Raw genomic sequence first — 17,201 nt, forward strand, 5'->3', positions numbered from 1 at the left:
ACAGAATAGAGATCGGCTTTGATGCAACAGGCTTAGTCACAGCTACCTACTAAAAAAAAAGTGAAGAAAAACAAACAACAAACCAGCCTTGTTACTATATTGACTACAGTTTCAAGCAAGATAAAATGTTGTCTTTTTCTCAAGCACATTAATAATGTTTTCCAAGGCTACAGACACTTGGCTGAAAGGATGGCAAACCAGCTGTACCATACCTCTTCATTAACCTGTCTTTTTTCTAGGCATCAGAAATGTGTTTTGGGGCCTGAAGCTGCAAGACAGCAAGAAAATGCTGTCTTTGCAAGAAACTGTAGATAAATGTTTGAAGAATAGAGGCAGAGGACAATGTTTTGTACAGGTGAGAATGATGAGGACTCATCTGCAGATAAGCCTTTCAACTAATGTGTTTTGGACCTATATGGAATAAATTGAGGAAAACTACACCAGAAAGGTTTGCCACTGACACCCTACATTCATGAAGGCACTAAAGGGCTGAAATGGCGCTTACCTACTCAACTCCCTCAGTTGAGTAGATAAAGTATTTCTTTAGCTTAGGAAAATGTAATGGCTATTTTTGTCTGAGTCACACAGAACAGCAAGAGTTAATCTACAAACCAGATCATAAGTAGTGATGTTTCCATGTGCATACTGTTTTCTTGGGATTTTTTTGATGTATGGTCCAAAAGTCATCCAAGTGGCGCCCTACAGTGACTTGTCAGGAGATATAATGACAGTGTACCCAGCTATGACTTCTCGTGCCCTGATATCTCTCACTGGTTCCATCAGAAGAGTGAGGATGAAGTGACATTTCCAAGAAGCTCCTGACCCATGACTCTGGCATTAACTGTCCAATTTAACAAAAACAATATGAAGCTGTAATACAAAACACCTATGAAATCCATAAAGCACAAAGGTGAAATTTCATTAGAAATCACTGCAAATTTTTTCAGACAGGTAACAGAGGGAGGTGAACATGGGGTCAATGCCCTCTGCATCCCAAGTTTAGCAGCAGCAAAGCCACAGAGACCCATGACCTACATGTGGATTCCTAACTCTGGCAGCTCCCAGAACACAGGTAGGCTGCATAGTAAGTTCTTAGTTATGGATGCCTTTATACAGCTCTTGGTTTTAAAAAATGACAGCTCCCTTACTTAAATATAACTGTAACATGATCACGGCACCTCCAAGCAGAGAACAAATATGTTGCTGAATTATCTCTGTGAGAAGTTTAAAGTCTTGCATAGGAGGATTAATGCAATTTATATGTTTTAAGGCTACTATGATCAGCTTGTCTGACCTCTTATACCCATAGGCTGTTTATTTTTTTCCCTCCCAGAACTGGATTAAAGCCTGTGTTTTAGAAAAATATATCATATACCAAAGAGAGCTGATTATACCGAGTCAAATGCTTCCTCCAATAAGCCTCTGAAATGCTTAATTACTGCTAGGGAATTGTGTCTTATTTCAAGGTTGGATTTGCCCAACTCCAGTATCCCACAACTGGTCTTGTTTCGCCTTTGTCCATAAAGTTACCAATAGTTCCTTCTGCCCTGCATGCTCTGATGTCTTTTCCATGTGCAGGTATACCTCCACACAGAACAATAATCTGTTCCAAATCTTTTCTCTGAACAGCTAAGGAAGAACAAAATTCCCAGTTTAAGGTTTGTTTCCCATCCACTGGACTTTTTGGTGTATGCCATCCTTTGATCTCTTTCCAGTAAGTTCACATCTACTATGTGTGGACACCACCACTGGACACAGCATTATGTCAGCAATATTGGGCACAGAAAAGAGACCACTTCATCTTCTCCAAAGGGTCTTTGGGCTTCTATACTTCTAAGGCTCACAGAGGTGAAGGTGCAAAAGCCTTGCACTGAGAATTCATGTTGAGACAATTACCTCCAGTAACCTCAAAATGCTATTCTGAGTCATTGCTTCTCAAGAATCTCTCAACCCTCCAGTATGACATCCTTTCTTTGTTTCCAGGGCTATTTTGCATTTTGCTGCGTTATGATATACTTTGTTTGATTGTGACCTTGCAGCAATGTGAGTCAGATCACTCTGTGTCAAAATGATCTGGGTACATTATTTACCACCATACTGAGCTTTAGGTGACCTAAAAATTTTACCAGGAGAGAAGTAAACTACATTGTAAGACAATAATGAAAATGCTGAGCAGGGCTGGATATGACAACCAATTCCAAGGGAACCCTACAGAAACATCTTCAATAATGGATGCCTTCCAATTAATAAATTAATTCAGAGATGTGTCACTAAGCCAGATTTTAAGACATCTCTTGTGTTCCTTCTTATTGCTACGCAATAGGAATTTTTACATCTTTGAGACCACTTATGCATTCTATATACACACACATATCCTGTGACAGTTCTGCTGAAACCAAACCTAAACTCTTTTGTCCCACTTCCTTGGCATGAAGCCTGAAATAAATACCTTTTTGCAATCTTAGAGTTACCATGGGGTGAATCAAACCACTGTTGTTGTGAAAAGGGAGCCATTGGCAAGACATTGTCACATCTGCTAAATAATGTGTTCAGGGGTTTGCATCTTTCACTAAGATTCAAGTAATCAGAGAATAAAGCAGAGTGGATGGCACCTCTGCAGGTAATCTTGTGAGCCCTGGTTCACTCCCTTCAGAGAGGAACATGAAAGAGAATAAACTGAGCTCAGCAGAAACACTTTCTTTTCTGCCATTGAGGATAAAGCAGCTCCAATTTATTCAACCAACATTATAAAAATACAATGGGGACCAAGACCATTTTTATCAGGTAATCTATACTCTGTATATCACTAGAAAATGAGTTTTATTTTGGGATGACTCATCTAGCTCGTATCTTGTGGGTGGAGTTGAAATTTTTTTTTTTTAAATGAGGCTCTGATGCCCTTAAAGACTGCAAATCCACAAATCCCATTAGTGAGCTCTTCAAACTACTACTTTAGACTGCGAACTCCCTGGGAGCAGAGACTGTCTTTTTATTTTCTGTTCACAAAACATCTGTTCCTGTCTCAAAGGGCTTGGAAATGTCAGCACAACCCAATGAAATAACCACAATTCTCATTAAAGTTTTGTATCTGCAATGTATGTTCAGCTTTTTCTCCATGGGAGCATAGCTTCATGGAAGGGACTGAACACTAAAAGTATCTGTGTCTTCTTGGAGCAGGATCTTGGCCTAATGAGTGTAACATTTGCATAATACCAGCTGAAGAACTTGATTTTAAGCAACTTTAAACACTCGCTATGACTATCAAGACTGCGACACTAGATAATGACAACAGATGGAAATGCTGACCTCACTCAGGAATTTCATGAGATACTCCATATAATAACTGCCTTCCACAAATAGTCACCTGGATACCAAATTTAAGAGGAGCTAAAATTACTTGGCTTTCAAGCACTACTCATGACCCATCACTTTCTGAAAATCATGTCCTTTATGACGTTTGTCTATATGATGCATGCAAAAAACACATCCACCCAAACCAAACAGAAATTTTTAAAAATAATTACTCTTCAGTAGAAATGGAGCTACTTGCTGTCCCTGCTCTCCTTGCGTTGTTTCTACACTTGCTGGCTGCAAAGTGCTCACAGATCCCACAGCAGTAGGATCATTTCTCCTTTGTGTCCTGTGCAGTCAGCTTCCAAGTTCCTCCCTCAGTGCCCAAAAGGTGTCAAGGATTAGAGCTTTATACAGAAGCATAGGGCCATAGGGCTGATTTTGTGACACTGCTTCTGCAGTAAACAAGATCAGCTGAGAGCTAATAAAATTTCAAATTAGCTGTGACTTTTCATGGCCCTACAATTGTGTTTGGCTGATTTAATGGGCAGTGTCTTAACTGGCTGAGACTGAATAATTGAGCATTTCTACAGAGTTATGGATGCTGCAACAAAAATCAGTCATGCTAACATCACCGACAGAATGCAAATAACCTGTATCCAGAGCTGTTATTATGTGTTTAAGCAGATTCTGACAGGTGCTGGATGTCAAGTGTCAGGCTGGAACAGGCAGGCCATGGGTAGGGATGGACCTTGTGTGTAATGTACACAGAGAGCATTCTGTGAACCATCATGCACTCTGGGAGCTGCAGGCAGACAGGCAGTCAGAGGGAGGTGAGCTTAAGGAGCCTGATCAGGGTCAATGTGGGACAGCATACATGATAAACTCAAGGACTGCCCCTGCTAAAGACCATGACACCATTTGTCACTGACTGCAATGGGATGAGCCTCTATGAGAAACTGTATTAGGCAAAGCAAAACTAAAAGGAAAAACAACAACAAAACCCCATTGTCTCCCATGGGAGTATTTCCACGGGCAACAAAAGCATAAAATGCACTGATTATACAAATAATTGTGTCTCATCTCATCCAGTTCTTATCTTTCAGTTCCCTGCTTGTGCTATTCATCAGGCAACATGATCACTTTTTGTGGGGACACTGTCTTGTCCTGTGATACTTTTGGATGAATTACTGGGAGAGTTTGGGTGGGAAAGGTTTTAAATGTAAATGCTCAAAGGTAAGGATAACAAAGTCTTAGTCTTAGCCTTGAGCAAATCAGCCTTTACCCTTTCACTTCTAATCCAAGCTCTGGTTTAGAGGAAGGCTGTAAAGGAATGGCTCAGTACTTTTGCACAAACAAGTTATTGTGCACATGGATGTTTATGTTGATAAAGGTTTTACAGGAATAATGATGTTCTGATCCAATTCCTGAGCTGAGGACTGACACTCTATTTACTCAAATTGGATTTGGGGAATAAATGGATTGCACTCCAGTGCTTTGCAAAGATAAATTTTACTTCTTCAAGAAGAGTTGCAGCTTTTGGCTCCTGTTTAAGAAGTCAAAGGGAAACAAAAAACAACTGTAAGGAACAATGGCAATATGACTGTCAACTCCCTGTGACAACATTAGCTATTCATATTCTCTCACTCCTTCTATCCCACCTGCTCTGTTTTGATTTCACCTGAATAAGCTTCTCACTAGTTGTATCCTGGCTAAATTAGATTGCTGGCTGCCTGGGAAAGGAATTGCCCTCACATCTTTCTCTAAGTGTTCAGCACTTGTTTGCAAATTTGAAATAACACAGTCATATGTAATAGCTGTCAAGTGTTTGAATTACAAACTCCTTGGGCTCTTGTGCAGAGCCTCTGTGGGGGCAGTCACTACAGAAACACTCTGCAAAATGTTCATCCTAATCCAGAGCTACATTCTTCAAAAAAACCATCTGAATAGAAAAAGAAGGGAAGTGGAAGGAGGAAATGACAGAAAACACACGATAATCACAAATGTCTGGCATAAACCAGAGCTGTAATAATGTGTTTAGAATCTACAAGTTCACAGCATCCTGTAGCTCATCATTGCTCTGGAGAATACAGTTGATGCAGCTGCTTCCATGGGCTTCTTCCTTTCTCCAAGCAGATTTTTAACAGCCAGCAAAGCAGCATAGAAACCAAGCAACCTAGGATTTGAAGCTGAGCAAGCCATGTGAGGTCCTTTCCTAGTTTAGCAGAGACTGCTCCTGGGGTGCATCAGGCATAGCATCGTCAGCGGGTGAGGGAGGGGATTGTCCCACCCCGCTCTGCTCTGGGGTGGCCTCACCTCAAGGCCTGTGTGCACGTTTAGGCACCACAATAAAAGAAAGGTAGTAAGACATTAGAGAGTGTATACAGAAGGGCTATGAGGAATGTGAAAGCTTTGAATGGGAAGCTGTATGAGAAGTGGCTGAGGTCACTTGGCTTGTTCAGCCTGGAGAAGACTGAAGCAAGACCTCATCACAATTTGAAGTTTCCTCTCAAAGGGAAGAAGAGGGACAGGCACTGATTTCTTCTTTGTGATCTTTGTGAGCCCCCTCCAGCTCAGGATATTCTATGATTCTGTGACTTGCATTTGGACAGGGCAGTAAGTACAAGTTGCTTAAATTGATTGCCATGCAATAATTTCCTCCTTCAGGAGCCAAAGCACCTCTTAAAAGTGATTCCTCTGAGGAAAAGTAACTCAGAACTTATCCATTTTTTTGGTGGGAACAGTGGTTTCACACCCTCAGCAGCTGAGAGATCCTTGTCACCAAGGTCTCTCACTTTCCTGGCAAGTGCTGCAAGTGTTAAGCTACTGCTGAAAAGTTCACCCTAACATATTCTGACTGAATCCAAGCCAATTTAAGCAATCATTTGAAAACAGCTTGGGTGGTTTCAGATAACTCAGATATTGGCATGTTTCTCAAATCCTGGTCAAGAGGAAAGTGGCCATGCACTCTGTGCATGTTGAGCACAGTTGGTGCAAAACCTTAGGATTCTAAGGGGACTTTCTGTCTCACAGAAGTTGCAACCGTTTGCCTCAGATGCTAAAGTAGGTCTGATAGAGCTTTCCTGAATTTCTGCTTTAAACATTGGTACTCAAACTCTGTTTAAGCACTTTTTGAGGTGTAGAAATGCTTTGTGAAATAAGTGTCCAATCTGTTTTTTTTCTGAAGCTGGTTCATGTCACTTTCTGTTACATCTTGTGTACCAGGAGTGCCTCCTTCCCATAACTTAGCTCCCTCATTTCAGCACACAGTGGTAGGTTTCCTTCAACACAGAGAGCACTTTCATAGCTTCTTTCTAAATATATTAATCGAAAGTATTTCATTAAGGACTCCTTCAAAGTACCAGAAGCTCTCCCAAGGTGTCAAGACAAGACACTGCTAGACACCCCAGTTCACAACACATCCTCCTCTCCAATGGCACAATCAACACGTGCTTTGGGATGCTGGATGCCCTGGGTTAATGCTGCCCTCCTGCCAGCCTTGCTGCCATCAACCAGCCACAGGTAACACCCACGTGTTACCATCCAACACAAAATCAGCAAAGAGCTGAAACCTGAAAATGTGAACTGGTCATTTTATTTGAGGAGAAGTCAATTAACAGCCACCATGAAACAGAGGAAGAGAAGTTGGGTGATTTCCAACAAATTATACCAGTTACTCAATCTTTCAAGTAAGCAGACTTTCTCATCCTTTTAGCAGTACTCTGTGGTTCCTCCAAGACGACCCTGTTGTTTGACTGGATCTATCTCTGATGATAAATGATAATTTATGATGGCTGTTTTCCCAGCTGCATTCAAATCTCAATACTTCCCTCCACAAGTGTAGCCAGCACATTATTGCATAATTTTTATGGTTTTGAGAAGCAGACAGCTCACACATCATGCCCAGGAGACAATCTTCTCATGCCATTAAAGCCCAGGGCACGAGTGCAAAAGGAAAAAGAAAGTACCAGAAAGCACCCCACCACTTCGTCTACAGCTCAAGCATTTGCAAAAACAAAGGTTTGCATTCTGGGGTTTGGATTCTTTACCATTCCCTTTACAACTCTGAGACTACCTTCAGGTGTAACCCAATGCACTGCAAAGATTAGTGCAGACTTCTTCCAGCTCTCTAACACTATCTGGCATGTGGTGGACAGATGGTGAACACATGGGTGTTAGAAGACCAGAGTGCTGTGCCAAAGTTTCTCTTGCCAAAGATTTGAAATGCTGCTGTTCCAAAGCATTATGTAAGTCTCCACCTTACTACAAGCACTACCTGATCCTTGAATGGGGCAAGGCACTGTGGAATTGCCAGTGGGCTATAATGCAGTTAATCAAACAGCACTGATTTGCCTCAGAGAAGCCATTCCTGAACTATACTGTCCCTGAAGTGACCTGCTCACTGCTCCAGGGCTGGTAGATTAAGGCAGCCTTTAGTTGTTTTGGTCCAGGAGGATAAGTGAAGAAAAGCATACAAATTGCTCCACCTGCTAGCTTTTGGGAAGCATCTGGTGGGGCACAGACTGAACTTGTAAAGGCAAAATGGGGCCATGCATACCTTGGAACTCTCTGTCTTAGGTTAAATGAGACATAAATGGATGGGAAGGAGCTTTGCTAATACAATTCTTGCAGAAAAAGAAAACAGGACAGTTTATTTTTCTCAGTCCTAAAGGAAGATCATTGACCGGATGACAGCTAAGAAAAATGAAATTTCTATACTTTTACGTAATGGTGTGCAATATGTTATGACAGGCCAGCCTTATTGGACTGGGAAGGGTATCTATCTATCTATCTATCTATCTATCTATCTATCTATCTATCTATCTATCTAATTAATCCCTTAACCACTAACACTTGCCTTTGGAAGTATTTCACCTGAGAAGAGATAATGGAGAACAGCAGGCAACTGATCAGAAACCTCTAATGGACATGACGGTTTAGATAATATTGTGAACACTGTAATTTCAGATGTATTTTTCATATGAGAAAGACTCTTGCCTTCCACAAGTAAAGTAAATTAATGTTTGACAGAGTTCAGCAGCTGATCAGGAAATTGTTTAAAGCAGGAAATGAAGGATGGGTTGGTTCCAGTTCCTGGAGAACCAGTAAGCTTTACCCTATCTGGAAGAACTGGCTACTCTGGAGAAGCTCCAAACAACGCCAAAGGCCCTCAAGTAAAGTTACTGTAAAGTAACTGTAAAGACATTTTAGCCCAAATGAGCAATTTAATTTAACATCTGTAGTCCTTACATTATTTCATCTCAGTGTGATCTTGTCTTCACGCAAACTCATTGAAATGGAGAACTGGACAACTCTGGGTCTCAACAGTTAGATGATTTCTCCAGAACAAGGACAGGTAACACAGCTTTGCTGTTCAACAGCATATTCATGAGATTAGTTAAGAGTATCCTCTCTTCCCCTGAGTTCTTCCTGTACACTGTGTTCCTAACAGAAGAATCTACCAATGCAACAGAGACCATATTTAGCCAATGGAACACCAGCCTATTCTCAAGGTATTATCAAATGCCATTAACTCCACTTTTAGGGCTTGTCACAGAAGATAATTTCCTTGATTTTTTTAAACTTTCAAACTTATTCTTCAAGTACATGACAGAGCACTCAGTGTGGGGTGAGACATGCAGGTACTACCTGTCACACCTACTCTTAGGTAGTGAGTGTTTGCAGCCATGAATTAGAGAGCTTATTTTCTGCTGAAGTGAGGCAAGAACCACTTTTCTCATCTTGTTTTAAAGAAACACTTCCTGTTTGCTCTAATACAGGTGGCCTCTTAGGTCAAATGTACAAAAATCTTGGCCTTTTACCCATATTGTTACAGCTCTGTCATTGCACTGTTTTTCCTTAACCTGCTCTCAGTTACTCATACAGCTTCTTTAAAGTTGATGGGCTTGGTGCTTAGAAGTGTAAACAAAGTGGACCTGGGGTGTGAAACCTAAGTGCTAGCTTTGACAAATGACACTTTGTGGAGAGGGGACTCAGCTCAGAAACAATTTTTTACTCGCTTGAACAAAGATTACATTTCACCAAGTTTCTCCCTGAGTGACTCCTGCTTAGCTTGTTATTGTTTATCTGAACAGCCTCCAGATTTAAGAGGGGAACACACCCTGCAATTTAGCACCCGTCTCCCTCAGGGTATGATTAGGCTGGGAGCTGATGAAAAAGTTCTGACTTCAGCTCCCATTATCCTGAGGAATTTCCGGCTGCAGAGATTTTGATTAGCAGACACTCGACACTACAGTGCAAGAACCAGGTATGGGCTCAGGCAGAGTGAACCATCCCCCCTCATTGGTACTGTGAACAGCCCCACTAACCTCTTTCTCACCACTCATGTGAGAGTTGTTTGACTCAGTTGTTTGACTTCTGAAGCTTCATGAAAGGACTTCTACTTCCATTGCCAACATTCATGAGCAAATCCCATGTTTGGATCCTTTCCAGTGAACCAAATTAAACCACCTTTCTCTAGCCCTGAGTGTGCATTACTCCAGTGTATGTGACAGAATCCCAAAAGGGTGAGAAACCACAGTGCTCATCCACATACTACATGTTTTTTGGAGAGGCTTAAGGCATGCACATTCTCAGTGCTCTTCAAAGCACAGCAGCTTCCCAAGGTATAATGTTTGTGGTGAATGGGCTCAGTTCTGCTGAACACAGATGCCTAGTGTAATTTCAGTTGCCCTTGGATAGCTGAGAAATTCAAAGGGAACTGTCACACATGAAATATATATATATATGCTCTACCAGACACCCAAGTTATTGTGAAGGGGAAACCAGAAGCCAGCCGGAGTACTCTCGGATGTCTCAGATGGTGTTGGACAAAAGGCAGCAAACATTAATTTGGCACACAGAAAATTATGATTAGATACATGGAGAAAAACATTTCTTGTAAGGATGGTCAAACACTACAGCAGGCTGTCCAGAGGTGGGATCTCCATCCTGGAGGTGTTCAAGAGTTTACTAGACACAGCCTTGAGCAACCTGATGTAATCACTATTGCCTTGAACTGAAAACTGCTGGAGGTCCCTTCCAACCTAAATTATGCTATACTAGTCTAAAACATCTCCACTTGCTGTAGAAATCAGCATAACATCTAGCAAACTGGCAGAGCATCATCCATGCTTCATGAGTCCTTTTACCCATATTTGAATTCTTGTGCCAAAAGGACTAAGGCTTCAAAGCAGGAATGCATCACCACTGCTGAAGCTCCTACATCTCAGGGGTTGAAATTCTAGACTTGAGCTCACAAATACAAATGAGCCACTAAAATGCATAAACAGAAGTTAAAGTATTCTGCTATTTCACTTCCCAGCTGAGGAGAGCCCATAGCAGTAACACAGCCAAATCAAAGGTACAGTGTTTGACAGATTATCTGTAATCTGAAATGCATACCATGTACATACTTTTTTTTTTTTGAGTGTACAAGGAGTAAAGTCAACACCCATTTGTGGGCTCTAACACATGAACAAGCTGTCACAAGGCAGTAAGTTACAACCTATCAGTTGCTCTGTTCTTGCTGTGCACAACACTGCTCCACATAGGTTCACCAAATGCCAGTTAGTAGTTCATGTGCACTAACTTGTAAATCTGTCAGTGCCTTTTGTCTCTCCCATCTACATCTGCTGCCTGCAGATTGCAAGGCAGCTCATTTCAAGGTGAGGGTAACCCAGAAAAAAGGTTAACCCTTGAATCAGGAGATAAAAAGATGCTCAGAGTCTAGTCATGCTCTTTGTGATATCATACAATTGTGATTTACATCATATGTTAGGCTGGATTACTCGTTCCATCGCTCTAAAAACTTCACAGGGCTTTTTCTGGTTATTTTTTTCCATGGAAACTGAGTAACCTTTGGTCTGTTTACCATATTTTTACACATCTGATGTGATGACCTTTACTGCTGCCCTGTGTCAGCTGTAAATAGAAAAGACAAGTACAGCGATATTCAGTTCCATATGAGGTAAAAAACCATCTTTGTTTTACAGTGTGTACTCTTTGTATGGTACTCCAATTTTTCCATCTTTTCTAAAGGGCTAATTTGGTCCATTTGCCATGCCAGATGTGCAGAAGTATTTTAAATATTCAATCAGAATCACAGTTGTAGTGAAGCAGATAATCACAGACTTGGCTTGGCTATTATTTTTTTTAAACTGTACTGTTCCTGTGAATATGATAAAACAGAGGCTTGCAAAATGCAGTCTCCACTTCACAGTCTGGGTCCTGGCCCAGACTTGTGGTTTACAAAGCCTTCTGCTGAGTGACAACAAAACAAATTATGCAGTCTCCCTTATGCCTTAAATTTAATATCTCATCTCCTGCTCTCTAATTCAAACCTTCACACTGCACCACGGTTTCCTTTGTAATGAGATAACTCTGAATATTAAGTTTGCATTACAGAGAGCTATTATTCACATGCCTGACATCATTACATATGGGACAGTAATCAATAAAACATGGTTTGAGAGGGATTGGATGGCTTGTGGGCATGGGGATCAGTCACCCAAGCCTCTAAGTTTCTGAAAAATATCCATTCAAAGTCAGTGGTGACCAACTGCAGAACCTTGATGAAAGCCTCAGGCAGCGAGGGCAAAGTTTGAACAGTCATGAATGTTCACTGTCTGAGGTGGTCCAATCATGTCACTGCTGAGCCACTCGGCTGGGGTGGAGGGACTGGACAGGTGCACAGTCTCTGCTCTACAGACTTGATTTGAAGACAAACAAACGTCCCTCTGCAGCCCTAGCACCCCAGATCCAAACCCATTTAATTTGAATTCCAATCCACTCTGGCTGAGTCAGCCTGGCAGATTTCACTGTCTGTTCTCTACCAGCTGTCAAAAAACAATCTGCCCTGCAGAATCAAGCCCAGATGACTGTTCACTGTGAGAGGTTTATAGGCTCTGTGAAGCCTGACATATCACATGTGCTCATGTCCTACCTCCATCGTTGTCTTTCCCATCGCCGCATGCCGTCTCCATGGAAGTGTCACAGCCAGCTCCTCTCCAGCCCAGCTGGCAGACACAGTGCCAGCCGTTCATGTCCAGAGTGCATCTGCCATTGCCATTGCACAAGCCAGGGCATCCCTCTGCAAGGCAAACAGCCACATGTTCAAACACACTCGAAACACAAAGCAACACAGCCTGGAAAGGGCCTCATTAAACAGCTCTTTGCCTTCAGTTGATTTCTCCACTCCCACTTGGTGTCTTCCCACCTGGAATGAACCCGTTTTGGTATGAGGATTGTGGTGACTACTCAATGGGCAGCTGCTTCTGGCTCTCCCAAGAGGTCCTCACAGCATAACCACACTCACTGCACTGAGGGAATGGTGAGTTTCAGGAGGGCACTGAGATATTCCTGCTTCATTGGTTGTAAAAGGAAGGCAGCACATTGCCCTTTGAACCTCTCAAAACATTTGCTATGTAAGACTAGTACTTGGGGTTACCTAAATTGCATTTGGTATTAAAGTTCACAACACCCATCAGGATAAAACATCTGGCTTTCAATAATACTGAGATCTCAGACTGATAAGCATTCAAAACCAGCTGGAAAGGGAAATGTAGAAAATACTTGGAAGCAATACAATTTCTTTACTGTAGTAATTTTGGGAGGGATTAATCTCATCTGGTTCAAATTAATCTAAAACTGAGATACCTTCAAATCTCTGTAGTCAGCAGAGAAACAAACTATCCCAGGGCAGAAGTCTCCTCATGTGGGTTTGATGCTCATGGTGATGAGCTAAAGCATGCTCTGGAAACATCAATTTCTCCCCAGTGACTAGAGAGAGTCCAGCACACAGGTAGGCATTTTACAGGTGATAAAATTTAGTTAGGGAGGATGAACACCAACCTCCCAGTCTGCTCACTACAGTTTGGTTTTCTCATCGGATGACCTCCTGCTGAGATTTTTGTACTTCCCCCCTACCCCATCCCTTCAAGAAAATAGCAGAGTAATTTCCACAGTAAGCAGTGGTGTGAGGGAGGCTGCTCTGCTTAAACCCTTCTGGGGGCTTTTTACCTGCAGAGCTCAAAAATCTTTACCACCAAGCTGTCAGAAATGTAAGAGACACTTAACAGCTTAAGAAACTGAAGTACAAGGGACTGAAGTGACTGTGAAGGTCACTCAGCAGGACTGAATACACCAGGGAAACAATTCAGTCTTCCTAAGCCCTATTTTAATGCTTTCTCTATTTATATGTGTGTAGTGCTATCCTGCCACATAGTCAGAGTTTTTTAAGGCTCTCAGCTTTGCAAGACAGGTTTGTGAACCTGTGTGAATGATACAGATCTATCCAGTGCTAAGGGACAGTGAAGAGGTGTGTGTTGTCTTGACACCTGTTTGACCACATGATGTGTGAGGGTCTCCCCAAGGCAGAGCTGGGACCCCACCTAAAACATCCCATGTCATAGTGTGACCTGCACTGGGGAAATGGGGCTTAGAAATGCCTTTAAAACAAAAAAAAAGTTGTTTCACAGGGAGTTTTTAAGTTCACATAACCTTTCCCAGTGAATAGAAAAAAACATTTTTTAGGACTTTTTTTTTAACAAGTGACTGATTTACAGGCACCAAAAGCAAAAAGGAACAAAGGTGGCAAGGGAAAGTCCTTTAGAAGGATCTTAAATATATTTCTCATTTACAAACAAATTTGTTGGAATTTAGTCTTTTAAAATGTGTATTCTGGGATGTACCAAATAATGTGTGTGCATGTGTCAGCATACTATTGTGTGTTTTGGTATTTATACACTATATTAGTATTTATATAATACTGAAGAGCCATTTCTAGGCTAGGCTACTTGAAATTCTTCATTTCAATGACCTGCCTTTAGCTATTTACGAAACTGCCAACCTTTGAAGCATTTAATCAGATTTTTTTCCATGCTACAGCTAATTTATATGTTTGATCCCTTTACTTACTTTCAATACAAGCTGAAAGTATCCAGCAATTTTGAGAATGAAAGAGGAAGAAGTGTAAATAACTTCCCAAAATTACTTGGCTAGGTAGGTAATTCCATTCTGGAGTAGATATATCCAGTTTGGATGGGACCTCCCTCTCTAAAAATCACAGAACAATAGAATGGTTTGGGTTGGAATGGACCTTAATGGTCATCCAGTTCCAATTTCCCTGCCATGGCCAGGGACATCTTCCACTAGACCAGGTAGCTCAAAGCCCCATCCAATCTGGCCCTGACCACTTCAAGTGATGGGATATCCAGCTTCCTTGGGCAACCTGTGCCATTGCTTTAATTTGTCTAGATGAAAAGCCTGAAGAAATCTTGCTTTATGTGTGTACTGGATGGCTCCATTAGAGTGTGGCTGGTGCGTCACCACTGAGCACACCTCTTGTTTTTACTCCTTGGACTTTTTAAAACCTTTGCTAAAAAGTTCTCTTCTATCCTACAGTTGCAGAGACTGGGCAGAACAAAGGTTGGCCTGGACAGGAGTGAAGTGAGAACCAGAAAGAGCTGAATGAAGTTGAAAACACCGTGATCTTGTCTCATGTGAGAAGTGCCCAGGAAATGCAAGGGAAAACTAATCTAACTATAAAAATGATGAGCTCATATAGAACTGCATGTGCTCTACTCACCCAGGCTTAGGAAGAAAGGAATTTGGAGTAGCAGAAAACAGGTGATATAGTGTGGATGAGGCACCTTTGACATCTGAGGAAAAGGGAAGAGCTTGATTTGTCTCTCCTTGGACAATAGTGGCTGAAAAGACTATGATTTTTTTTTTCCAGAAGTTAATGAAACACATAAACATTGAGAAGGGAAAACTTAGAAGTTATTTAAGGTAAAGAGAACATTGCTGGCACAAAAACAAATGGACATAAACCAAGTATGAATAAATTCTGTCTGGAAATTAGGAAAAAAAATCATTTGCAAAGATCAAAGGAATTAAGTTTTGGAGCAGATTCCCTGTGGGAGTGTTAAGGAGAAGATTCTTCAGTTACTTTTCCATAGAGCTTGGTAAATTTATAAAAAGTTTTACACAATGTGCTCTTGCCAGCAGAAGACTAGACTCTAACTGAGGAGACCCCTTTCAATCCTATGTGTTTGAATTTTATGTGCAATTCATTGTCTATATGAAACATGTTTGAGAGTATTTTAATGGACTCTCAGGATTTACTCTGAAATCTTCTTATCTGGACCCAGAGAAAGTAAGCCAAGCATTTCAGAAAGAGGACAAGCAAAGGAAAAGCATTGGTCAGGAGAGGAGAGAGATGAGAACAAGTATCTCATAAGACTATGCCTTCCCAAAATATCTATTCCTCTTCTTGAGTACTATGGGAATCCAGGGTGCCCTGATGAGAGAGATAAGCATCTGCAGATACCTAAAGTAGGATAACTCCTACCTGCAATTTTATACTCCACTGTCTTGGTACCCATTAAGTCTTGAAAGTAAGTTTGGCCCTTCCCACTAAAGAGAACGTAATCTCTGGTTCTTAGTAGATAAAGCTCTTCCAAGGAGCCAGAAAAAACTTTTTCCTTATGACAGAAATGGCTCTTCACAGGTACAAGAACATAGAGGTTTTCCAGTGTTTCCATTACATTACACAGTTCATTAAAATTTCAGTGCTGTGAGGATTAAACTGAAGCCTTCTAATATAATGGTTTGGTAGAAGAGCAGATATTTTAAAGATGCATACAGAAAGTAAACCATTAATAGGAAACAAAAAATAAATATACAGCAGCTGTTATAGGACTTGGGCCTTCAGAAAGTTAGAAGACAACAGAGATGCATAAGCCAATATATTCAGGAGAATGGCCCTATAAGTTCTACCATTTCTGAAGTGGCTCACTGCACAGAGACTTGACCATCACTTACACTACACAGATAGGATGGTACAATATTCCTCATTCCACAAACGGTGCACTTCAAAGCACTTGATGAAAAGATGATATACAATAAACTTTATCCTCTCCTTTCCCCCACGCTGAGGAATAAAGCAAAAAGATCATCTTGTTTCCAAATTGCCTCTGAATGTCACCACAGCGGGATGGCTTAATCCTCAGAGATTTACACCACCATAATCTTTCAGCTCTGATTTCTCATAGCAAGAAGTCACCAGTGATCCATTATTCCTGTTTGTGGTGTTAACTGTACTTGGGTGACTAAGAGAATTAAATACATGAATAGGACTTTTTGGAAAAGAGGGAGGAAACCCTTTATCTGAGTTTCAAACTTAAGCACATGTAAGTGCTGCTGAAAGATTCTGGAGGTCATTCACAAAGATGTTTGGTCTGCCATGCAAGTGAGAAAACAGACAGGGGAGCAATATAAAAAGTGGGTTAATTTTGAAACAGAGAAGTACCATCAGAGTCAATGGAGACTGTCAACAGAAGTTATCCTGCAATTTTTAAGACTGATGGTAAAATAATCTCTCTTAATGATCTGTACAGTTAAAGCCTTCTTTAATTAGTCCAACTGTAAGCAACGTTTACTGGTATTTTTCTTCAAGGCAAACCTCACTGCCACTTGAAATAAGACTTAGAAGAAAAGGCTATTTATTATCTTTCCTTCATTGTCAGTGGGAGAGCACCGATGGATGTTCTTATGAAGTCCCAGACAGCAGTTGAGCCCTGGGACAAGAAGGACATGACTGAATGCAACACGTGAAGGTGCAAATGCCTGAAGCTTGAGAGAACAACAAATGCTATGAGACCTGCAGAAGCTTCTCAAAGACTAAAGGCAGGGAGCGAGGCATTAGCTGATCCCTACAAACTACAAAAGCTTGTTCCAAAACAAACTCAACTCTGAAACTGCCACTATGATATTCTGTGGTGACAGGAATCCAGAAATCCTTAATCAGATGTATCCTCTAATAGGAAGGTTAAGAAGTTACTGACCAGAGCTCCTACACTTCTAACTATATAAATAAGGGAACTAGCTTTGGTCAGACTTTGGGTCTC

The 17,201-nt window shown here is 41.2% G+C and overlaps 1 protein-coding gene across 14 annotated transcripts in view; it reads right to left on the reverse strand.

The window, feature by feature from the left end:
• Positions 1-17,201, reverse strand: part of TENM4 (teneurin transmembrane protein 4) — a 1,541,819-nt gene that overhangs the window by 99,237 nt on the left and 1,425,381 nt on the right. For all 14 annotated transcript variants that reach the window (XM_031505163.2, XM_077781310.1, XM_077781309.1 and 11 more), the window contains one exon: positions 12,236-12,382. In XM_031505163.2, the coding sequence (XP_031361023.2) occupies positions 12,236-12,382 (147 nt within the window). The remainder of the gene's footprint in view (positions 1-12,235; positions 12,383-17,201) is intronic.

This window comes from Lonchura striata, chromosome 2, assembly GCF_046129695.1.
Source record: "Lonchura striata isolate bLonStr1 chromosome 2, bLonStr1.mat, whole genome shotgun sequence".
Lineage (NCBI taxonomy): Eukaryota > Metazoa > Chordata > Aves > Passeriformes > Estrildidae > Lonchura > Lonchura striata.